This window comes from Hemiscyllium ocellatum, chromosome 47, assembly GCF_020745735.1.
Source record: "Hemiscyllium ocellatum isolate sHemOce1 chromosome 47, sHemOce1.pat.X.cur, whole genome shotgun sequence".
Taxonomy (NCBI): Eukaryota; Metazoa; Chordata; class Chondrichthyes; order Orectolobiformes; family Hemiscylliidae; genus Hemiscyllium; species Hemiscyllium ocellatum.
This window is the reverse complement of record NC_083447.1, coordinates 14517051-14543284: the sequence shown is the minus strand read 5'-3', so window position 1 is coordinate 14543284 and position 26234 is coordinate 14517051. Positions and strand designations below refer to the sequence as shown.

The 26234-nt window shown below is 43.4% G+C and overlaps 1 protein-coding gene across 1 annotated transcript in view; it reads right to left on the bottom strand.

The window, feature by feature from the left end:
• LOC132836636 (cation channel sperm-associated auxiliary subunit gamma-like) overlaps nucleotides 1-26234 on the bottom strand; it is a 265261-nt gene that overhangs the window by 25011 nt on the left and 214016 nt on the right. Inside the window, exons 14-17 of the mRNA XM_060856028.1 lie at nucleotides 25352-25408; nucleotides 24850-25006; nucleotides 12695-12758; nucleotides 12501-12599 (exon numbers count right to left, since the gene is read on the bottom strand). Of these exons, the coding sequence (XP_060712011.1) occupies nucleotides 12501-12599; nucleotides 12695-12758; nucleotides 24850-25006; nucleotides 25352-25408 (377 nt within the window). The remainder of the gene's footprint in view (nucleotides 1-12500; nucleotides 12600-12694; nucleotides 12759-24849; nucleotides 25007-25351; nucleotides 25409-26234) is intronic.

The following is a 26234-nucleotide window of genomic DNA, read 5'->3' as shown; positions in this document are numbered from 1 at the left end:
CCGCTGAGGCTAAATGCCAGCTTGCGGACACCTCCTCTTCCTGCCCCCTTGACCATGGCCCCACCTCCCACCACCAAACCATCATCTCCCAGACCATCCATAACCTCATCACCTCAGGGGATCTCCCATCCACCGCCTCCAACCTCATAGTCCCACAACCCCGCACCGCCCGTTTCTACCTCCTGCCCAAAATCCACAAACCTGAATGCCCCGGCCGACCCATTGTCTCAGCCTGTTCTTGCCCCACCGAACTCATCTCTGCATACCTTGACACGGTCCTGTCCCCCTTAGTCCAAGAACTCCCCACCTACGTTCGGGACACCACCCATGCCGTCCACCTCCTCCATGATTTTCGCTTCCTCGGTCCCCAACGCCTTATCTTTCACCATGGACATCCAGTCCTACACCTCCATCCCTCATCACGAAGGACGCAAAGCACTCCGTTTCTTCCTTTCCCGCCATACCAACCAGTACTCTTCCACTGATACCCTCCTTCGATTGACTGAACTGGTCTTCACTCTGAACACATTCTCTTTCCAATCCTCCCACTTCCTCCAAACTAAAGGAGTAGCTCTGCTATGCCTGCCTCTTCGTAAGATATGTGGAACAGTCCATCTTCCACAGCTGCACCGGCACCAGGCCCCACCTTTTCCTCCGCTACATCGATGACTGTATCGGCGGTGCCTCGTGCTCCCACGAGGAGGTTGAACAGTTCATCCACTTTACCAACACCTTCCCCCCTGACCTCAAATTTACCTGGACCGTCTCAGACTCCTCCCTCCCCTTCCTAGACCTCTCCATTTCTATCTCGGGCGACCGAATCAACACGGGCATTTGCTATAAGCCCGACCGACTCCCACAGCTACCTAGACTACACCTCCTCCCACCCTGTCCCCTGTAAAAACGCCATCCCATATTCCCAATTCCTTCATCTCCGCCACATCTGCTCCCAGGAGGACCAGTTCCACTACCGAACAACCCAGATGGCATCCTTCTTCAAAGACCGCAATTTCCCCCGAGACGTGATCGACGATGCTCTCCACCGCATCTCCTCCACTTCCCGCTCCTCCATCCTTGAGCCCCGCTCCTCCAATCGCTACTAGGACAGAACCCCACTGGTCCTCACCTACCACCCCACCAACCTCCATATACATCGTATCATCCGTCATCATTTCCGCCACCTCCAAACAGACCCCACCACCAGGGATATATTTCCTACCCCTCCCGTATCAGCGTTCTGAAAAGACCACTCCCTCCGTGACTTCCTTGTCAGGTCCCCACCAACCCAACCTCCACTCCCGGCACCTTCCCCTGCAACCGCAAGAAATGCAAAACTTGCGCCCACACCTCCCCCCTTACTTCCCTCCAAGGCCCCAAGGGATCCTTCCATATCCGCCACAAATTCACCTGCACCTCCACACACATCATTTACTGCATCCGCTGCACCCGATGTGGCCTCCTCTATATTGGGGAGACAGGCCGCCTACTTGTGGAACGTTTCAGGGAACAACTCTGGGACACCCGGACCAACCAACCCAACCACCCCGTGGCTCAACACTTCAACTCCCCCTCCCACTCCACCAAGGACATGCAGGTCCTTGAACTTCTCCATCGCCAGACCATAGCAACACGACGGCTTGAGGAAGAGCCTCTCATCTTCTGCCTAGGAACTCTCCAACCACAAGGAATGAACTCAGATTTCTCCAGTTTCCTCATTTCCCCTCCCCCCACCTTGTCTCAGTCCCAACCCTCGAGCTCAGCACCGCCTTCCTAACCTGCAATCTTCTTCCTGACCTCTCCGCCCCCACCCACACTCCGGCCTAACACCCTCACCTTAACCTTCTTCCACCTATCGCATTTCCAACACCCCTCCCCCAAGTCCCTCCTCCCTACCATTTATCTTAGCCTGTTTGGCACACTCTCCTCATTCCTGAAGAAGGGCTCATGCCCGAAACGTCGATTCTCCTGCTCCTTGGATGCTGCCTGACCTGCTGCGCTTTTCCAGCAACACATTTTCAGCTCATTAACCTTGGTACCAACTTTCAGGGATCTATATACAGGGACACTGAGACCTCTCTGCTCATCTACTCTACCAAGAATCTTACCATTAGCCTAGTACACTTTATTCCTGTTGATCCTTCCAAAGTGAATCACCTCACACTTGTCCTTATTGAACTCCATTTGCCACCTCTCAGCCCAGCTCTGCAGTTTATCAATGTCCCTCTTGAACCTGCAACATCCTTCAGCACTATCCACACTCCACTGACCTTAGTGTCATCCCCAGAGCTTGAGGAAGAGAGTTCTTCATGGTAACCTCATTTCATGTGAGAGATGAACTGATGCTACTGGCATCACTCTACATCATAAATAGCTGCGCAGCCAAGTATGCTAACCCATACATTCAACGTGACTAGGATTATTTAAACTGACTACTTATGGAAGAAGAAAATGGCGTATCTATAAAATATTGGAAAATATTGATCTACATCAGCTGAAGACGGTCAGTTTAGATATCAGTACTTACTGAATTCCAAAGCTATCACCACTGAAAATACGATAACCATCTTCTGTGGACATTATTTCACTTGATTTGGCATCTACAATGTCCCAGATTGCTGCATATTCAGAACTGTCAAAAATTGTAAGTTATTACCATTTAGATATCTGCCACTCTCAGCATGCATAATAAAAGCAATTTTCTAGGTTTTCAGCAGAATACATCCAAAAATCAAGTAGCAAAAGGGAAGATGGAAATTATTAAAATGATTACATTAGCTAAAAAATGCATTTGAAAACCTAATAGGACTAAGGCTGACAAATCTCCTGCATCATAATGTCGTAAATGGGAGTAGCTGCAGAGATAATAGATGCCTTGGTTGTAACTTTCCAAAATTCCTTAGATTCTTCTAAGACCCTTGTGGATTGAAAAATGGCAAATGTAATAGCTCAACTTCAAGAAAAGAAGCAGACCAAAAGTAGGAAACTGGACTAGTTAGTTGAACATCTATAATGGTTGGAATCCATTACTAAGGAGGTAGTGGCAATACAGCTAGAAAATCATGATGCAATCAAAATGAGCTAATATAGTTTTGTGAAGGGAAATCCTGTTTGGCAAGGTTATTTTTTTAAGGACGTAACAAGCTAGCTGGATTAAGGGAAACAAATAGATGTCGATTATTTTGAACTTCTGAAAGGCAAATTAATGATTCCTACATAAAATAATACCTTATGGTGTTGGAGGTGATATATTAGCGTGGATAAAGAATTTTTGATGACAAGTGAATTAACAACTTCACCCAACTCGGTTCCATTGAAAGTAGTTGGCAAACAAATCCGGCTTTAGTTATTGCAGTTGATGATGCTGCAATGTAGGATGTTCTTTCTGATAAACATTGTCCTTTCCCTACTTGATACAATAGTGTGGCTCTCACAGATCCTCTTCATCCATCACATTCCTGCATTGGGTGATCCAATTGCCCAGAGCAAAGCATGCAAGGATTGCATGACTTCCTCCATTTATACTGTGCGGCAATGAAAATCAGACCGAAGAAAGCATGGGAAACCCATGTTGAGGACACATCTATGGCTCTCATTGGCCACAGTGGAAGAAGAAATTTCATTTCATACATATACAATGACATACTGTTCTGAGCCCTAACTTTGCACAAGGTATACAGCAATGCAATTTCTCATCTGGAGGACATTGAATGAAAGAAGAATGACTATACTCTCACCAGTTCATGAGTCCATCTTTTGCTGCAAACTCCACATTAGGATGAAAATACAGTCGCAGATGGACAGAATAGTGAAGAAAGCATTTGGTATGCTTGCCTTTATTGGTCAATACATTGAGTATAGGAGTTGGGAGGTCATGTTACAGCTGTACAGGACATTAGTTAGGCTACTTTTGGAATACTGCATTCAATTCTGGTCCCTTTGCTATAGGAAGGATCTCGTGAAACTTGAAAGACTTACAAGAATGTTGCCGGGGATAGAGGGTTTGAGCTATAGGGAGAGGCTCAATAGGCTGGGACTATTTTCCTTGCAGCATCAGAGGGTGAGGGGTTACCTTATAGAAGTCTATAGTATCATGAAGGCATAAATAAGGTGAATAGCCAAGATCTTTTCCCCGGGGTGGGGAATCCAAAACTAGAAGGCATAAGTTTACGGTGAGAGGGGATAGATTTAAAACGGATTTAAGGAGCAACGTTTTCACACACACAGGAATGAGCTGCCAGAGGAAGTGTGGAGGCTGGTCCAACTACAACATTTAAAGGCACCTTGACAGGTATATGAATAGGAAAAGTTTAAGAGATACGGGCTAAGTGATGGCAAATGGGATTAGATTAATTTAGGATATCACATCAGCATGGGTGAGTTGAACTGAAAGGTCTGTTTATATGCTGTACAGCTCTATGACACTATATGGAGACCTCTGACAAGGCATGCAATGGGATGATTTTATATGGACCTTTGCCATCATGAACTTGATTCAGATATGTGCTGTACAAGCAGTTTGGCACACATGTAACAGGAGATTTTAAGTGTGGTACGAACAATGAGAACTACTTCCCCCACCTCTCACGTCACCCAAGAAAGGCAGCTTGTATTTTAAACAATGGTATTGACATTTTGTTCCCCAAGTTGTGGCATAAGCAGTTCCTGGACATTTTGCAAACTGTAACACCCCTGTAAATCCATGAAAATAGGCCTCTTGCCACTCACTAGCCAGATTTTCATTTTGTCTTTCAAACATTATGTGTAAAATTAATCTCTTCTTATTCTCAATACTGAGCATCATGAGGTTGAATAGCCACTAAACGACTTGAAGAAGCTCTCTTCCTCCCTCTACAAGGATTTCAGTGAGTCTCTCTCTCACTGCACCCCCCAGGTCATCTCCTCTGCACAGAAACTCTTCAGCCACGTTCTCAAACAGACTCGTTACCACAGCCACATCTCCTTCCTCAGCACCTGCCTAAGGAACCGACTGATCCCACACGGACTCCAAACTACATTCCAACCAACAAAATTTGGACCCAACCAGGACAACCTGTACCTACAACAAATCCGAAGCCTCCAGCAACAGACCTCCCTCCGGATCCTCCGCTCCACCCTTGCAGCCATGCGTCGCCACTTACACTCTCTGCAATCAGCCCTTCCCCAGCTCAGGACAACACTCTCACAGACCTGCAAAGGACCCCTGCTGTTCTTCATCTACAGAAGAATCCACAAACTCAACAAACAGTTCTTCCTAGCCATATCAGAGATTAAAGACAGTAAGTACCAAAAACTTTCATGTACTTACCCCCACACTCGTGGCTCCTCAACTATTCCAGAATCTTCTATAGGCCTGTCGGACGCCATTACACATGTGGCCTCCACAACGCCCGCGGCACCAAAGGCCGCCGCCGGCCGTGACGTCACTTCCGCCCCCACCGACCTCGGAGCCCCCGCGATCGCCGCCCCAACAACTGCCCCGGTGACCACCGCACAGAAAACCGCTTCCACGATCGCCGACGGACCCACGACCCACGCGGCTACCGGGAATGACCACCATTCCTCCGTCGCCGCAACCATTTCCGTCCCTCCGGTTGCTGTCGGCGCAGCCACTTCCGCCCCCACTGACATCACTAACCTGCAGGAGCACAAATCCTCAGGTTTCTCTGCCCCCACGCCGTCTTTCGTCACTTCACGTAACCCCGCCCCCACGCAAACCTTCGTCACCACGCATAACCCCGCCCCCACGCCGTCTTTCGTCACTTCACGTAACCCCGCCCCCACGCAAACCTTCGTCACCACGCATAATCCCGCCCCCACACGTAACCCCGCCCCCACACTTATTTCCGTCACGACGCATGACCCCGCCCCCACGCTTGACTCTGCCCCCGCATCGAGCAACGTCACCACGTCTAACTCCGCCCCTACTTCGATCTCTGTCCCCGCCCCTGACCCCGCCCCCAGCCCCAGCTCCAGTCCCACACCAGGTCCTAGCTCCCAGCCTTGCCGGATTTTCACCATCCCTCCAGATCTCCCCCTCTCTGAGGATGAAAGATCAGTCCTCAGCAGGGGCCTCACCTTCATTCCCCTACGCCCTCGGATTAATGAGTTCAACACGCGCCGAGATATTGAACAATTCTTCCGCCGCCTTCGCCTCCGTGCCTACTTTCACAACCAAGACTCCCGCCCACCCTCTGACGACCCCTTCTCCCGCCTCCAACACACCCCATCCACCTGGACACCCCGTGCTGGCCTCCTACCCGCCCTCGACCTCTTTATAGCCAACTGCCGCCGTGACATTAACCAACTCAACCTGTCCACCCCTCTCACCCACTCCAACCTCTCACCCTCAGAACGTGCAGCCCTCCACTCCCTCCGCTCCAATCCCAACCTCACCATCAAACCCGCAGACAAGGGAGGCGCGGTGGTAGTTTGGCGCACTGACCTTTATACCGCTGAGGCCAAACGCCAGCTCGCGGACGCCTCCTCTTATCGCCCCCTTGACCACGACCCCACCTCCCACCACCAAACCATCATCTCCCAGACCATCCAGGACCTCATCACCTCAGGGGATCTCCCATCCACCGCCTCCAACCTCATAGTCCCACAACCCCGCACAGCCCGTTTCTACCTCCTGCCCAAAATCCACAAACCTGCCTGCCCCGGCCGACCCATTGTCTCAGCCTGCTCCTGCCCCACCGAACTCATCTCCCAATACCTCGACACGGTCCTGTCCCCTTTAGTCCAAGAACTCCCCACCTACGTTCGGGACACCACCCACACCCTCCACCTCCTCCAGGATTTTCGCTTCCCCGGTCCCCAACGCCTTATTTTCACTATGGACATCCAGTCCCTGTACACCTCCATCCCCCATCACGAAGGACTCAAAGCCCTCCGCTTCTTCATTTCCCGCCGCACCAACCAGTATCCTTCCACTGACACCCTCCTTCGACTGACTGAACTGGTCCTCACCCTGAATAACTTCTCTTTCCAATCCTCCCACTTCCTCCAAACTAAAGGAGTTGCCATGGGCACCCGCATGGGCCCCAGCTATGCCTGCCTCTTCGTAGGATATGTGGAACAGTCCATCTTCCGCAACTACACTGGCACCACCCCCCACCTTTTCCTCCGCTACATCGATGACTGTATCGGCGCTGCCTCGTGCTCCCACGAGGAGGTTGAACAGTTCATCAACTTTACTAACACCTTCCATCCCGACCTGAAATTCACCTGGACCATCTCAGACTCCTCCCTCCCTTTCCTAGACCTCTCCATTTCTATCTCGGGCGACCGACTCAACACAGACATCTATTATAAACCGACTGACTCCCACAGCTACCTGGACTACACCTCCTCCCACCCTGCCCCCTGCAAAAACTCCAACCCATATTCCCAATTCCTTCATCTCCGCCGCATCTGCTCCCAGGAGGACCAGTTCCAACACCGCACAGCCCAGATGGCCTCCTTCTTCAAGGACTGCAGACTCCCCCCAGACGTGATCGACAATGCCCTCCACCGCATCTCCTCCACTTCCCGCTCCTCCGCCCTTGAGCCCCGCTCCTCCAACCGCCACCAAGACAGAACCCCACTGGTTCTCACCTACCACCCCACTAACCTCTGCATACAACGTATCATCCGCCGTCATTTCCGCCACCTCCAAACGGACCCCACCACCAAGGATATATTTCCCTCCCCTCCCCTATCAGCGTTCCGCAAGGACCACTCCCTTCGTGACTCCCTCGTCAGATCCACACCCCCCACCAACCCAACCTCCACCCCCGGCACTTTCCCCTGCGACCGCAGGAAATGTAAAACTTACGCCCACACCTCCACACTCACTTCCCTCCAAGGCCCCAAGGGATCCTTCCATATCCGCCACAAGTTCACCTGTACCTCCACACACATCATCTATTGCATCCGCTGCACCCGATGTGGCCTCCTCTATATTGGGGAGACAGGCCACGTACTCGCGGAACGCTTCAGAGAACACCTCTGGGCCGCCCGGACCAACCAACCCAACCACCCCGTGGCTCAACACTTTAACTCTCCCTCTCCCTCCCACTCCACCGAGGACATGCAGGTCCTTGGACTCCTCCACCGGCAGAACATAACAACACGACGGCTGGAGGAGGAGCGCCTCATCTTCCGCCTGGGAACCCTCCAACCACAAGGTATGAATTCAGATTTCTCCAGTTTCCTCATTTCCCCTCCCCCCACCTTGTCTCAGTCGGTTCCCTCAACTCAGCACCGCCCTCCTAACCTGCAATCTCCTTCCTGACCTCTCCGCCCCCACCCCACTCCGGCCTATCACCCTCACCTTGACCTCCTTCCACCTATCCCACCTCCATCGCCCCTCCCCCAAGTCCCTCCTCCCTACCTTTTATCTTAGCCTGCTTGGCTACTCTCTCTCATTCCTGATGAAGGGCTTATGCTCGAAACGTCCAATTCCCTATTCCTGAGATGCTGCCTAACCTGCTGTGCTTTGACCAGCAACACATTTTCAGCTGTGATCTCCAGCATCTGCAGACCTCATTTTTTACTTGAATAGCCACTAAACGACTTGAGCAATAGTCAAGTTGGTAAATATGATGAGATTTGCAACATCAAGAAAACAAAAAGCCACTGGAAAGATACTGTCACTATGGCCATGGTGCAACCAAGGTGTAAACAAATTGAGAAGAAATTGAAACACCAACAAACCCAGAACTAACACTAATTCCCAGCAGCTGGTTCCTACAGTTCTTTAGGAAAAGAAATGACCGTATTTACCCAGTCTAGCCCACATGTGACTCTAGACCCACGGCAATGCAGTTAACTCTTGATTGCCCTCTGGACAATTAGGGATGGGCAATAAATGCTATTCTAGCTAATTATGCATACGTCCTGTGAATGAATGAAAAGGTCATAGCTGAAGATCCCCTCAGGTTTTAGAGACAGTACAGGAGCCCAAAGACTATTGTTCTTGATGACATTTTCTCCAGATTAGAGAAGCATAGTGCCACTGCAGACTGATGATGTCCCGACATACTGTCATAGAACCACGTCATCTGCTGTAGCGGGACCTGTGATCTGAAGGGGTAGATGGGCATCTTCTCCCAGTCACTATCAAGGTGACAGCACTGTTAAACTTTAATGCAATTGGCTGCTTTCATGTACCTACAATTAACCGTCTGAGATCTCATAATATTTATTCCACCAATATTTCAAAACTGTTACCAATGCAATTTGTATCAGTTCATACCGCTTCATTTCATTTCACTGCGACAAGATAAGTTTTGCATCCCAGGCAGCAGGCCTGGCAAAATAGCTGAATCCCTTCACATTGCAGAGGGCTTTAGACTGTACCTACATTGCATTGAGAGTACCAAATGATAATGCAATGTACAAGTCAGCTGTGAGCATCAGTACCACATCCTAGAAGTCATCACCAGGTCCTCTGGAAGCTGCCATGATGCATATATCCTTGAGGACTGTCATTCTTGCTTTGTTTCAAGCCTAATAGAGAGATGCTATTTGAAGATAGGAGCTAACATCTGCAACCATGGCTAATAATTCTGATAAATAATCCCTTGACTAGTGTCAAGTGTAGATACGTTCAGAAGCAGGTAACAATTCGTAACAAGATGAGGTTCAAATACTTGGATTAGTCTGGGCGAGCCTTACAGTACATGCCAACCCAAATGTACCAGAAAATCTTGTATGCTGTGCCCTGCATATCTGTGGCAGGCATGGAGGGGATGTGATGGACATTGAAGAGATAGGCTAGCAGCAGCAGTCTTCCAAGGAGAAAGATGAAGTCATTCAGCAGAAGGATCAACACCTTCAGTGTGATAGCACTGAGTATAACAAGTCAGGCTGGATTTATTTGACACCAGGTTCCAGTAGATGTGAGTTGGGTGAAGTGATCATTTAGATTAGAGTAGATTAGATTGATTTTAAATTTATTGTTGCACAGAAGGAAAGCAGCCCATTTGATTTAAGATGCAAATGCAGTTTTTGTTTGCTTCTTCTTCATTGTTGCTGCTGTTCATTGAAAGTTAATATTTTCAATTGTTTGAAGGATTTCCAACATTCAAGGCTCCATAACGAACAATGACACAATGTTAAGCTATGCTTCTACAGAGTTAGGGAAGAAGAGCATTTCCTTAACAGGTTCTAAAATAGTATGGCACTGAGGATGTGTAGACAATGTAACTTGTCTTATAGCTGCAGTTACAATGACAATTGATCAAGCAATGTAATGTTGTGAAATAGCAATGTATTTACAAGTATAAGGCTCTATATGCAATGAAGAATTGCCCATGCCTCAGTAGCTTCTCTTTTTGTTTTTCTCTCTCTATGTGTCCTGTGAAGGCTGTTAGTGCCCAGCATCAACAAACCTGGTGCACAGCTGGGGATTAAACATGGCAATGGTGAGTACTTCCATAGTGGCGTAATACATAATTAGATGAGCAACATTTTATTTTCATTCATGCCATATTTCCCCAACTTTCTTGCCATTGCCATTCATATTGTTCAATGGCTCAGAAAATTCTACCCAAAGAGTCTGTAAAGGAGAATATACAGGTTAAGTAAGCGAACAAATATTTGGCAGATAAAGCACAATATTGGGAAATATGAGTTTGTCCACTTTGGCAGGAAGAACAGAAAAGAATGATTTTATTTATGGAGATAGAGACTACAATACACTAAAATACAGAGGGATCTAGGTGTCCTTGATGTGAATCACAGAAAGTTAGAATGTCAATACAGTATGCAAGTATGTAGGTAAATGGAATGTTTGCCTTTATTACAAGGAAGATGCAATATGAAATTAGGAAAGTCTTGCTGCAATTGTGCAGGCATAAGTGAGACCAAACATACTCTGTATTATTTTGGTCTTCTTGCATAAGGAGGGATATATTGATACTGGAAACAGTTCAGAGAAGTCTCATTTCCTTGATTACTGGGTTGAAAGGGTGGAGTTATGAGGACAGACTTTGCAATTTTGCCTGTATACACTGAACTTTACAAGAATGAGAGTAATCTTACTGAAATATGCAAGAGTCTGAGAGGGCTTGGCAGAGTGGATTCTAAGATGATGTCCCCCCTTCTAGAGAAATCTAGAACTAGGTGAATAGTATAAAACTAAGTATCTCCCACTGAAGACAGAGAGGAAGAGAATATATTTCCTGAAATGGTCCTTAGGTTTTGGAATTCTCTTTGTCAGCATACAATGAAGGCTGGATTATTTAACATACTCAAAGCTGAGTTCACTATTTTTTGAAATGCAAGAATATAAGTAAAGGCATTTGGCCCTCTGAGTTTACTGCACCATTAGCTTACATAATGGTTGATCTGATTATGGTTTTAAGTCAACTTTTCTGTCTCCCCATAATCCTTAACTCTCTTTTCAATCAAAATCAAGAATTCTGTGTGCATTACTTTGAACAAAGTAATGACAGCTTCAAAATAATGAATCTGTACACATCTTACCGCTATTCACCTTGAATAATAGTCAACCACCGTCAAAAATATCTTACTTCTGAGGCTCAAAAAGATCCATTGCAAGATGTTTCCAAGGCCTAGATATAAGTGAAGGTACCATCAGTGGTTCTCATTATTTCTGCACAAATGATACAATTGGAAATCATCTCTCATAATAGGTTTGAGAGCTCTGGCCTTCTCCCCACAGCATTTGTTTGCTTACTAATCAAGAACCTATCTATCTCTGTTGTAAAGATTAGATTAGATTACTTACAGTGTGGAAACAGGCCCTTCGGCCCAACAAGTCCACACCGACCCGCCGAAGCGCAACCCACCCATACCCATACCCTTATATTTACCCCAATACGTACAATAATTTAGCCTCCATACCTTCTGACCAAATCTATCATCATAAATCAGCAACTTATCCACAACACTGGTAGGTCTTCAGAATAGGATTGAGCAGAAAATATTCTGGCCATCTTTTGAGGCAGTATTCAAGGATTACAACACAATAGAACGTGCCTAACCTTTGTGCATTTCTAGTCTCATTTAAACTGTACTATCCGACTACAATTACATACCTTTCACCTACCCTCACTTGATGGTTGCTGCACCAGTATATTGGTCAATGCTTATTTTCCCTTTAGCTCTTGCTTTGGTCTACACAAGATGCACAGAGCTGGAATCTGTTGGACAACTGCAAGGCTGAAGCTCCTCCGGTGTGGCCTTTTGGTACCCATGTCTGCTTCACTCATAGTCAACAAAGTTAAGGGTTATGGAGTGGCATGCAGCAAAGTGGAACTAATGCCAAAATCAGATCAATCATAATTTTACACTACATCAGAGCAGGGTCAAGATGGAGAATGATTTACTCTTGCTCTTATGCCTTATAGTCTTCAAATGGTAAGAGAGTGGTTCAAGATGTCTTTTTAGTTGCACAATTATACAGGATGATCTACACAATGTACATGATACATGCTATGATATTCAATATTACATATTAGGAACTCTTGCGCATATCACTTATGCAATACCTGTAATTCAATGAGTTAAACATTAAAATTTCTTCTTCACTGAACATTCTGATATTACTTTCTGTGTATGGTCCACCTCCAATAACTTTAAATGTATATCTAGGGAATTAAACCACAAATGGGTTAATTATGGAGACAAATAAAGATAACCATTTGAATGTGCTTAAAATAAAGGATATTTGTTTTTCACTTACTTGCCCCAAAACCGGTCCGATTTTCCAGTCACCATGTCTTGAATCAAAAAAAATGGGTAAAATGCTGCGAAAAAAAACAAAATTGAATATAACAAAATAACTAGGACAGATAAAACATTTTTTTTATTCCATAGAATTATAATATACATGTGGTAAGACTATGGCACTCATTGTAACTCACTCAATTTCAATGATAGAAGAACAGGAGGCTAAAGTGAAACTCTTTTAACAAAGCTTTCTCTTTTTTTTTGAAGTGAGCTCCTTGAGGTTGAAAATCAGATCTTTCTTTTAACACTTTTTATCTAAATTAAAATAATATTAGTCATAAGTATAAATATTCTGGCTATGTCAAATATGGTCTTTCAAAATACTAATGTTTTATTTTGTTTGCTTTTTAAATGAATCAGTGATACTATTTGAATAGTATCAAATACTAAAGTAAAAATATGTACTAGGAAAAGCAAGTAAGGTTGAATAGGCTGCATTTCCTTTCCCTGAAGAAAGATTCAGTGTTGACCTGATAGAGGACTTTGCTATTAGGAAAGACTTTGATTTTACAAACATAGAAAATAGAAGCAGGCAGTAGGCCAAAGAGCCCTTTGAGCCTGTTTCATCATTCAAAGGACAAAGAACATTACAGCACAGGAACAGGCTCTTTGGTCCTCCAAGCCTGCCCTGATCCATATCCTCTATCTAAATTTGCTGCCTATTTTCTAAGGATCTGTATCCCTTTATTCCCTGCCCATTCATGTAACTGTCTAGCGACATCATAAATGACGCTATCATTCCCGCTCCTACCACCTCCGCTGTCAGCGCCTTCCAGGCACCCACACTCTCTGCACAAAGAACTTTCCATGTATATCTCCCCTAAACGTTTTCCCTCTCACTTTGAACTTGTGTCCCCTTGTAATTGAGTCCTCCACTCTAGAAAAAAGTTTCTTGCTATCCACTCTGTCTACACATCTCATGATTTTGTAGGCCTCAATCAGGTCCCCCCTCAATCTCCTTCTTCCAAATGAAAGTAAACCTAATCTATACAAACTCTCCTCATAGCTAGCACCTTCCATCAGGCAACATCCTCGTGAACTTCGTCTGCACCCTCTCCAAAGCACCTACACCCTTTCGTTAATGTGGCGACCACAACTGTACGCAGTATTCCAAATGTGACTGAACCAAAGTCTTATACAACTGTAACATGATCTGCCAAATCTTGTACTCAATACCTCATCCGATGAAGGAAAGCATGCCGTATGCCTTCTTGACCATCTACTGACCTGCATTGATACCTTCAGGGAACAATGGACCTGAACACCCAGATCTCTCTGTACATCAATTTTCCCCAGGATTTTTCCATTTACTGTATAGTTCGCTCTGGAATTCCATCTTCCAAATTGCATCATCTCATATTTGTCTGGATTGAACTCCATCTGCCATTTCTCTGCCCAACCCTCCAATCTATCTATATTTTGCTGTATTCTCTGACAGTCCCCTTCACTATCTGTTACTCCACTAATTTAAGTGTCAATCTGATTATGAGTGACCATCAAACTCAAAGCAGCTGACTTGATTGACACCACACCCACAAATATCCACTCCCTCCACCACTGATGTCCAGTGGCAGAAGTGTGTACTATCTACAAGATGCCTTGCAGAAGTTCTCCAAGGCTTCTTACACAGCACCTTCTAAAACTACAAGCACTGCCATCTAGAAGGACAAAGATAGTAGATGCATGGGAATCAATGCAAATTTCCCACCAAGCCGCATATCATCCTGACATGAAAATACATTGCAATTTCTTCAATGCTGCTGGGACAAGATCTTGGAATTCCCTCTCAACGGTGTTGTGGGTCTATTTACAGTAAGTGGACTGAAATGTTTTAAGAAGGCCACCGGTTTCTCAATGGAAACTAGAAATCAGAAATGATCTGGTGTATCCAGCAGCACACACATCCCATGAATGAATTAAAGAATGGAGTTTCCTCAAGTTAATGGGCTGTGTTTATGGGAATGTCACAGGGATTAGAGTTGGGCTTCATTTATTTATGATATATTAATTATTTTGTCAAAAATAGATAGGGTAATATAATTTGCTGGCAATACAAAGCTAGATGGGATTGTATGCTGTGAGAAGGATAAAACGTCACGGTTAGATAGACTGAGTGAGTGGGCAACATAATGGTGAATGTATTATAATGTAGAGATGTCTAAGGTTATTCACTTTGATTAAGAGTAGAGAAGCAGATTGGTTTAAAAAAAATGGATCTTTTAAATACCGATATTGTGCTAAGACTTTGGTGTATTCTTACAAAGAATTTAAAGTTACCATGCAGGTCCAGCAAACAATTAGGAAGACAAATAGCTTAATCTTTATTGTAAAGGGATTAGAATATAGGAACTTTAAAAATTCTTGCTACAATTATCCAGAGCTTTGGTGAGGCCATACCTGGAATTCTTTGTGCAATTTTGGTCTCCATATTTAAGGAAGAATATAGTTGCACTGAATGTAGCACAACAAAAGTTAATTAAATTGGTCCTTGAGATAAGAAGGTAGTTTGATGATGAAAGGTTAAATTGAGTATATTCTCTGTGATTTAGAAGAATGAGAAGTCATCCCATTGAATCATGTAATTCTGGAGAGGCTTGCTAGGATACATAGTAGGTGATTGTTTCCATTTGTTGAAGAACCCAAAACAAAAAGGTACAGTGTCAGGATAAGGGGCTGATTATTTGGGACTGGAATTAGGAGAAATGGCTTCACTGAAAGGATCCTGAATCTTTACAAGTCAAAAACAGAGTTGTGGACATTTCATACCCCTATTTCTTGAATATATTTCCATATCAACCTAGTATATACCTGAGTAGGTGGGATCCGAACCTAGCCCTTCTTGCTCAAAGGTAGGGACACTACCAATACCACCACAGCCTCCTTCTATCTGTTCTATACTCCTAAATTTGATTTGTCAGATTGAGAATCCTTTATCTGAAAATCTCAGGTCAGTGGATTTTCGGATAAAGGACTTTTACATTATTTTGGGTTCATGATAATCCATTAGGGTCTGTTTGATTTTGCTTAATCCAAATGGACATAAAAGTGAAGTTTTATTTCAAGGGACCAAACAGATCTGTAGACACACTGACTTCAGCCCTTTGGGGGGAAAAGAAAACTTCGCTTTAGAAACCTTTCAGGTCAAACAAAGTATTTTTCCAAAGTTTACTAAACTCAGTGTATGTACAGGTCTGTTCAAGTCTATTTCCAAAATGAGTCCAAATGGTTTTCAGGCATAAGGATAATGGATATATCCTGTATGATAAACTCTGTGTTAAAAGTAGACATGGGTTTAGTTTCATTTTAGATTTCTTCTGTGATTGGTAATGATGTCCCTGATGTTTCTTGATACAGGCATTTTTAATTAGGGTTACAGCTTCAGCTGAACAGTTCTGTGCATTAGAAATAAGGACAGAAGAAGAATTACTGATGTTGCCTTGCAACATGGAATCCTGTGACACAGGGAGACAGACAGGACAAAACCATCTAAAGGGTCAGGGAATCTGAGTATCTAAAGGTATTGTTGAGGTTAAACGGTTGAATCTTTACTTCTGATATTTATAAGACTGTTCCACTTTGTTCTTATTCAGTCTAATATACTCAGTGCCTTTTTTTCCTTATATGTGTCATCATGTTTTCTGTTATTTTGTTAAAAGTCCATTGGCAGTTCTTGTGCATGTGTTCAGAGGCTGATCACTGTAGGCAAACAATAAAAATAAAACTTCTACTGTAATAAGCCAGATTCAATTCTGAAGTCAGTATTACTGTTAGTTGGGATCATAACAGCATTAATAGCCGTTTGGGGAAGTTCTGCATTTCTAAAAATCCTTTGAGTGAAAAGTTACTCCAGAATTGCAGTTCTAATTGTTACAATTCCTCATCAGAGGAAATCATTTCTTTTCACCTATTCTATCAAATCTCTTGACCATCATAACTATATCAATCACAACACCTTTTAAATCATCCGACATCAGGGATTATAAACCCAGTTATGCAAACTCTATTCAGAAGTTCAAAAGTACTGTCAAAATCCTGGTGAATCTGTATTCTCAAAAGCCAATATATTTTTCCCGAAGTTTGGTACCCATGCAAAGAATCGCTATGCAGCTTTATATTCCAGTAAGGGTGAATTTTTTTACTTCCATCTTTCTACTTCTCTCTTTTTGAATGGATTTTGTACCTCTGAACTAATTTTTAGTGTTTTATATATATATATATATATATATATATATATATAAAATATATATATATATATATATATGTGTGTGTGTCCCATACGTCCTTTAGTTCCTCGACAGTTTATAGTTTCTCATCATTTATCTTTCTTGTTCCAAAGTGGAAATTCACCACTTCTCATCATTGGATCCATGTTTTACCTACTGATGTGCATTTTTGAAACAATGAATGGGTGTCAGATTTGAAATAACTTCACAGAGGCCAACAAGTCAACCTTTATTTGCATGTGGAGAGTCCTTGACACTGATCCAGCTCTCTCACAGGCAGCTCTCAGAGGATGTCTGACACTCTTGTTCTTTTTTTTCTTTTTTTTGACTTGGAGGGGGAAATAATACACTCCACTGGTTTTATTTACTTCTTTTCTTTTATTAATTTAACCCCCACACTACCGCCCTAACTGCGGTAGTGCTTATTTTTTTCCCCAGCACCTATGGTGTGTGTGAGAGTTGTGAGACACAGTGAGAGACAAAAAGTGCACAAATCTTTATTTAATTTCCATCACCAGGAAGAAAGGAAACACCCGAGTAGCCTGTGACAAGCAGTGCCCTTCACATCAAAGGGCAATGTTGTGTGATCAAAACAGTGAAGGGGAGGGCAGGGACTAAATCAAAATAGAGTTGGAGGGGGAAATGATGCACTCCACTCCCTGCGGCACCCACCTCTCCCTGAACAATTCCAGAGTGTTGGTTGACACCGCGTGCTCCTTCTCCAAGGACACTCGGGCTCTAATGTAACCGCAGAAGAGGGGCAGGCAGTCGGCCCTAACGGCCCGCTGCCTGGACCTGTTTATGGCCAGTTTGGCCAGGTCCAGGAGCAGACCCACGAGGAGGTCTTCAGACCTGCCCTCCCTCCTCCGCACCAGGTGCCCAAAGATCAGGAGCATGGGACTGAAGTGCAACCAAAAGCAGAGGAGAAGGTTTTTCAGAAACACTCTTGTTCTTATCTGTCAACTAGGGCTCCTGATTGGGCCAGATTAACAGCCCCAATCAGGGAACTCATATTCTGATGAAGTCCACCTGGTTTACCTCATTACAATCACTGCATCCCTCCCCATCTGAGTCCGAGAACGTAGGTTTGTTCTTTATTTGTGGCCCCTCTTTGGATGTTTTAGCACCGGGCCAGGTTCCTTCAACTCTGCCTCTGATACGGACAGTGGGTGACGCTCAGTAGTTTGCCTCTTGCTCCCGAGATGTCTCAGAAGAAATTCATTCTCCTCTTCAGGCGGCAAAGAGACAGTAACATGTGCTATGTCCATGTCAGATTCCAAGGTACCTTCAATGCTTGACAGCGAGGGAGAACCTATGCGTTCCAAACTGTCGGAAAGGCTATCAGGGAGCTGGGTACATTTTACTTCTGAACGCATTTGCCAGTTTGCAGCTTTCATATGGTCCATGTGCCTGATCAGGACCATTGCATCTACTGAAACTTTTACTTCACGGGACCTGACCTTGTGTTGACTATGCTTCTTACTCATGCAGGGCCATTCCCATGGTTCCTATGTCATCCCTGAAATTAAATGTCTCTTGCTTAGCAGAGTCTTGTGTCCAGCACTGAAGTTCCTGATGTCGATTTACACTTGCTCCCCACCAGGTACAGGAATATTAGATTTAATCCAGTGCGCAGTCTTCTCCCCATTAGCAACTCGGTGGAACTATCCCTGTAGTAGCATGAGGGGTGCTCCTACAATCAGATAGGAACAGGGACAGTTTGGTCCTAGTGAAGCTATTGGCTGTTTCTTTAAGACTGCCTTCAAACTTTGTATTGCTCTTTCTACCAGGCCATTGGATATGAATGAAATAGAGCTGTCCTTATTTGTTGAATACTATTCAACTTTAGGAAATACTCAACTTCCCTGTTGGTAAACTATAGCTCATTATCTGTGAACAACACTTCCAGAGTCCATATACTGCAAAAGATACAGTATCCTTGCCCCCATGGGATATCCAGCCACTTTGAGTGGGCATTCACAATAGCTTAGAACATCAAGCTGATAAAGGAACCTGCATAATTGATGTGTAACCGAGTCCAGGGTTTACTCAGCAATTCCCACAAATGTGGGTAAGCTGCTTGCAGTAATCTTTGTCCTTGTACACACTCTGGGCGCTGCTCCACCACCAAGACCATGTCCTCATCCAATCCTGGTCACTGCACATAACTTCTCACCAACATCTTGATTCTGGAAACCCCTGGATGATCTTGGTGGAGTTCAGCCAGTATCTGGCAGCGATCTTTGATCAGGGCAATCATTCTTGCTCCCCATAATAATGTGCCATCCTCTACCGTGATCAGGTCTCTCTGGGTCCAAAAAGTTTTCAATTTGCACTTGCATTAGTCAAAGTCCTGAATGCATAAGCTATTTAGCATTCCTCTCTACTGGACCACCTATCATCTAATACTACCTCGATGGCATACAGGGAGGCATCACATGTCAATATCAGATCTCACTTAGGGAAGCTTCCCAGAAAGCTATGACCTGACTATATAACCACTTCCAAGGTTGATCCTTTTTTAAGAATTAATGCAAAGGTGCATGGATGGAGGCCAGGTTATGTATGGACCTCCTAGAATAATTTACTATCCCAAGACCTAAGCTCAGGTACAGATGTGGGGACCAGGGCACCTTGATCACCCTCACTTTATCTTCCAACAGGTATAATCCAGCCTTGCTGATTTTGTGGCCCAAGTAGATCATTTGGGGTGCCTGGAACACATTTTCTTCCCTTCTATGTCATACACCCACCGTGAAGGACTACGCTCAAGTTCTCTAAGTGCTCTGTATTGGTCTTTCTCTTACTAGCATGTCAATTAGATGAATGGCAAACTTGTAAAATTTCACAGGCTAAAGATACCCCAAATGACAATCTTTTATATTGGTACAAAACCTTGTGGATATTGATTGTAGCATACTTCTGGGAATCCTCACTTAAATGGAATTTCAAGTACATATGGCTCATATCCACCTTCGCGAAGGACAGCCCCTCTGCCAACTTTAGATATAAACCGTCTATACAAGGGATTGATCACTTATCCAACTGCAAAACGTGGTTTATCATTTGTTTAAAATCTCCACAAACCAATCCATTGGGCTTCACAAGCGGTATGACTGGTGCTGCCCATTCTGCAAACTGGACTGATTTGATGATTTCTTCGCTTTCCAGCCTTCTGATTTCTGCCTCAACTTCTTCCCATAAGGCAAATGACACTAGGCATGCCTGGCCAAACTGTGGAACGTCAACATGCAAGGTGGCCTTGGCTTATTTAATAAACCCGTTGCTGTCTCAAGTCCGTATACCAGCAACAGCAACTACAATGGCTTGACCTGAAGAAAATGTTAGCCATTGGCTGAGGCTTAGCCTTGTTTTGGGGTTTTGCTATGGGCTGGCTTGGGAGTCCGTCTATTCAGGATACGTCCTGAGTCAGGCTATGCATTCAAGTGGTGTTCCCCAATCTCAGTCAGATCAGCAAGGGTGTCACTTCCATTGGAATACCCTGTAACTCAAACAGAGTTAATAGAGTCATTGAGATGTACAGCACAGAAATAGACCCTTTGGTCCAACTCATTCAAGCCGACCAGATATCCTAAATTAACCTAGTCACTCGGCTGCTCTGAGATACCTGGATCGTAGCACCTGGGAAGCAACATACCATCCTGGATTCTCATTTATGGCCACAGAATCTCCTATCTGTCCTCCTAACTATCGAGTCTCCTATCACTAAGGTCCTGTTAAACTTTACCCTTTCTTGCTGTGCCCCAGAGCCAGTCATAGTGCCACCAACCTAGCTACTACTGGCTTCCCCTGAGTGGTCATTCCCCCCAACTGTATCCAAAATGGTATACTTGCTTATGAGGGGAATGGTCACATGGGATACCTACAGTCTCTGCCTACTCCCTTTGCCTTTCCTGGTGGTCACCCAGCCAGTCTTTGCCTGTACCTTAGATATGACCACCTCACTTAAACTCTTCTCTATGAAGCACTCAGTATTTTAGACAATCTTGGCTGCATCCATCTCCAGCTCCCAGGAGTTGCAGCTGGATGCATCTCCCACATATATAGTCATCAGGGATGGTGAAAATCTTCTCGAGCTCTCACATCCGGCAGGAGCAACATGTGACTTGTTAACTGCAGTAAAACTAAAAGGAATGTTAGAACGACTATTTTTGCTGTACTGCTGTTCTCCAAAGTCTCTCTTACTCTGCTACCAACAACTTTTGGAATAGCACATCTCCCTACCCTTCCACTTTTTTGTTTTGGTTAGAGGAGGAGGGAAACACAACAATGATCAAGGAGTCCAGAACTTGAGGGCTTAGGTTTAGGGTGAGAGGGGAAAGATATAAAAGAGAACTAAGGGGCAACTTTTTCACACAGAGGGTGGTACGTGTATGGAATGAGCTGCCAGAGGATGTGGTGGAGGCCAGTACAATTGTAACATTTAAGAGGAATTTGGATCGGTATATGAATAGGAAGGGTTTGGAAGGATATGAGCCTGATGCTGGCAGGTGGGACTAGATTGGGTTGGAATAACTGGTTGGCATGGACAGGTTGGACCGAAGGGTCTGTACATCTCTATGACTCTATGTGGTGTTTGGGCCTTAAGCACCCCTGACACCATGCCCACAACAATCTGGTATTCAGCACAGGGGACTGCTTGCTCTTGGAGGGTATCTTGCTGAAGTCCTCCTTCTGGCAGTAGTGACTGCGGTCATGCAAATATTCATTGTGACAGCCAATCCTATTATTGCAGTCCTCTACTGTACAGAAAAAGCAGAAAGAAATCCAATCTAGCCAATTATGGCCCCATCAGTCTACATTTGATCATCAATAAAGTGGTGGAAGGCTTCATTAACAGTGCTATCAAGCAGCACTTGCTCAGTATTGACACCCAATTTGGCCACTCAGTTCCTGACTTCATTACAGCTTTGGTTCAAACATGAACAAAAGAACTGAATTCCAGCAGTGAGGTGAGATGGGAGTGATAGTCCTTGACATCAAGACCACATTTGACTGAGTGTGGCCACAATGAAAACCAGGCAATCTTTCCTTCGTCAGCTCATATGAGTTGTGAGTTTGAATTGAATAAGTAAGAGACTTAATCAAAAACTGGCCACCCTGTGCCTCCTGCAGGCCTTGGAAGTATTTAGCAAAAGGAAGATAATTGAAAAACATTTGGATGAGCAAGAATAACACAAACAGCTTTTGTGACAAAGACTATGCAATAGTTTTTCCGGTTTTCCCTCTGCTTATGTGTTTTTATTTTCCTCTTTCTGTCTGCCTCCATGGAAAAGTTCATACAAAGGTTTAGAGATTTCATTTGCAAAGTTTACTCAGTTTAGTTTAATTGCTTACCTGTAGCTAGAATCTAATGACCTGTAACAGTGATTCTTGTCTAATACAGAAATCTGGTCTTGTGCTTTTATCAAATCAGATCTGAAAATCAGGTTGGGGACATTACAGATTTCTTTTAAAATCTCTAACTTTTGTGATAACTCTGAAATATGTTATGGACCAGGCAAGACCGCCTCAAAACATTTTAAGAAAGTAGCCCAGACCCTAACTTTTTCTTATTTTAAAGGCAGATGTAAAGTGGAAATTCCAAGACTGATGCAGTTAGTCAAACCACTCGGCTTTAAGCAAAACAGAATTTATTTCCACACTATGGTTGAAAACGAACTAAAGTAAACAGAATTAATAATAATTTAAGTATTAGAAAACCCAGACTACATGTTGTAGCAACTTAATTACAGAGCTGCTTCGATCCCTGCAACATAAATACAGTCCTTGGCAAAAGGTAAATTCAAACACAGGTTCAGGCAGGAGAGATTTAAGAGAAAAGAGTCTGGCAAGATACATCTGTTTAAGCATGGAACCTCTTTTTCACTGTAGCAGCTTCTCTGCTACCACAGTTTCTGACTGCCTGCTTAAAAAAAAGAAAAAAATCCAAATTGGGAGAATTAGCCACTCCTTGGCAAAAGGTAAATTCAAACACAGGTTCTTATAGGCAGGAGAGATTTAACAGAGAAGAGTCAAACAAGATACATCTGTTCAAGCATGGAACCTCTTTTCACTGTAGCAGCTTCTCTGTTATCTGCAGTTCCTGACTGCCTGCTAAAAAAAACTAGAAAAAACCTGAATGGGGTAACTGGCCACTCTTCTGCCATTGTTCATAGTAGATATTTCCAAAACTATCAGCACCCTCTGCCTTTATGACCTCTCTTGAAAAAATAGGACAAAATACCCTTGTTAAAGGGGCAGCATTGTCACAAATAGCAGGGCTTGATTTCTAGCATGCTACCTCAGTGAGTTGTGACATTATGCTTAGCCTTCCCTCATCTAATGTATTTTCAAAATGCTAACTCACCTCCTTTATAAATTTTATGTTCAACTGAAATAATGTTAGGTGCCAATACATCAAGGAAGTATCACAAAACTCCCAGCATTTTAACTATTCTCCCATTTTATTCTTGCTGTATAAGGTGTGATACAACAGGGCTTAAATGCCATCCCATAAACAGGAAAGGTTATTAAAAACTTAAGTGGGAAGTAGTTGGATGAAAATGTAGATGGGTGGGTTAGTAAATTTCTAGACAATAGAAAGATGGAAGGAGATGTGGATAGTGTAGGAAGTTGTCAAAGAATACAATGGGATATAGATCTGTAGCAGATGTGGGCTAAGAAATGGCAGATGGAGTTTAATCTGGGCAAGTGCAATGTGCTGCACTTCAAGAAATCAAATCTTAAGGAAACATATACAGTTAATGGCAGGACCTTGAATAGCATCGATGTACAGAGAAATCCTGGGGTTCAATCCATAGCTTCCTGAAAGTGGCCATGTAAGTAGATTGACTGGCAAAGAAGATGTATGTTATGCTAGTCTTTATTGGTCAGGGAGTTCAGTACAAGAGTCAGGATGTTATGTTGAAGCTTTGCAAGACTTTGCTTAAGCCACACTGAGAATACTGGGTTCAGTTCTGGTCGCCACATTACAGGGAGGGTATGGATGTTCAAAGGGAATGTGGAAGAGGTTTGTCAGGATGCTGCCTGGTTTAGAGGGGATGAGCTATAAGGAGAGGCTAGAAAAACTCAGGTTGTTTTCTTTGGGGCAGAGGAGGCTAAGGGGAGACTTAATAGAAGTCTGTATAATTATGAGATGTACAGATACGGTTAACAGTCAGAATCAATTTCCCAGAGTTGAAATATCTAATATTAAGGTGCATGCATTTAAGGTGAGAGGGACAAAGTTCAAAGGAGATGTGAAATATTTTATATGGAGAATGTTAGGATTCTGGAATGCAGTGCCAGGCATGATGATGGAGGCAGATATGACAGGGGGATTTAAGGGACTTTTAGATAAGAACATGAATATGCAAGGGATGGAACGATATGGATCAAGGGTAGGCAGAAAGGATTAATTTAACTTAGTGCCATGTTTAGCATAATATTGTGGGCCGAACAGCCCGTTCCTGTGCTGTAATGTTCTAGGTACAAATAAAAATTGATAAAACCTGAACTAGGTAACTTCCATTCAATTTTACAACAGAATTGAAACAAAGGTTTCTTTCAGGCCAAAAGACAAAATGAATAGTACTAATACACAGTAGAATAGAAGCAGATAAGTCACTAGTGGTGGAGGAAACCTCTCAAAAGAGGAAAACCTTTTTAATGCAAGTTACACAAGCATTCTTTTCCTTTCTTCATAAATGACAAAGATACACTACTTTTAAGTATAAAATGAACAAATGAAGAATTTTCTTTACATAACTAAAATGCTAAATGGTTTATAAAGTGCTTAAGATATTTCTGTAAAACAGTAAGCTGTTTTTTAAATGTAAGCATTCATTTCAGTAAATGTTTTTTGTGTTGGTAATAAACTTACGGATTTCATAATAGAAGCATGGAATTTCTACGTTAGGCTCGATGCAGTCAAAGTATATGTTATTTTTCTGGGTACTGTATTGAAGCGTGTAGGAAATATCAAAAGCAAGCCTGTTTCCAGGTGGACATCCTACATAGACTTTCAGAAGTGCACCACCCTGCAAATTACATGGAACTCACTCACAATAGGTTTCCTTTTATAGTGAAACTAAATCAAATACACAATAAATGTTCTCCAGATTATTGTGGAAATATATAAATAAAGCCATGGACAAAGAGTTGTGTGCAATGTTGTTCAGACAAGTCACCATATAGGTCATATGCACAACAGCTCCTTTAACTGATCTTTTTGTAGACAAAACAGATTAAACTTGCCATGCACTTAAACTGATCATCTATATCCCCCAAAAATAATTCTTTTGGACTATGGTCACATTGCAAGTTTCTAATGAGTTATTTAACAAATGCTTTTTAAGAAACAAAAATGATTTAAATTTTGTTACCTGCATTACAATGTTATTATTAAACTCTTGGAAACAAACAAGGTCAGAATTCACCACCTGGGAAAGGACAGATGATTTTTATTACATAGAAATTCTCCTACATATCAAGAATAAATGTGGAAGCTAACTGCCCCATTGTTTATCCATAAAAACAATGAATAGGATTTGCAATATTAATCACTGGCGTTTAATGCTCTGTGAAACATCAGCAATATATTGAGTCTTTAGTATGCATTTGTTTAACCTAGACTAGCACTGTACTTGAGTTGTCCAACTCTGGTATTATCAGTCATCGCTAATGTCAGTGATGGCTCAGTGTGTAGCACTCTCATTTCCTAGTTAGTTAAAAAGTGCAACAATGAGTACGGACAGCCTTCAGTAGTTTGGGCTGAGTCTCCCAGATAGGAGAGATCATATCCAGAGGGAGACATAGCCCAAATGATTATATATTTCAGGGAATTTGGTGGCCTGGTCACAATTCAGAGGCAAGATCACAATTCAGTGTAAAAAGGAAGATGAAATGTCTGCTTGCTTTTTTTTGGCTCATGGCTTGTAAGGTTTTATTTTAACAGGATAGGTTGAAGACCAGGCACAAGAACCCAACACAAAAGAATAACATCAAAGATAAAACGTAAGTTCACTGGCAATTGGTGATAACTACTAATACGACTATATATTTTAGCCTATTTTCAGTTTGAAGACAAGAAATAGTTAGAGGCTACAAACTAAAAGACCAACACAAAAATTTCAAAAATCAAATTAATAACTAGGTAATTAAAACAGCTCTGAGCAAGCAATGTAACTGCATGATGTGGGAGCTGGTGGTCCCTTTTGAGGTTCATAGTGACCACATTTGTAATAAGTGTTGGTTTCTTGAGGAACT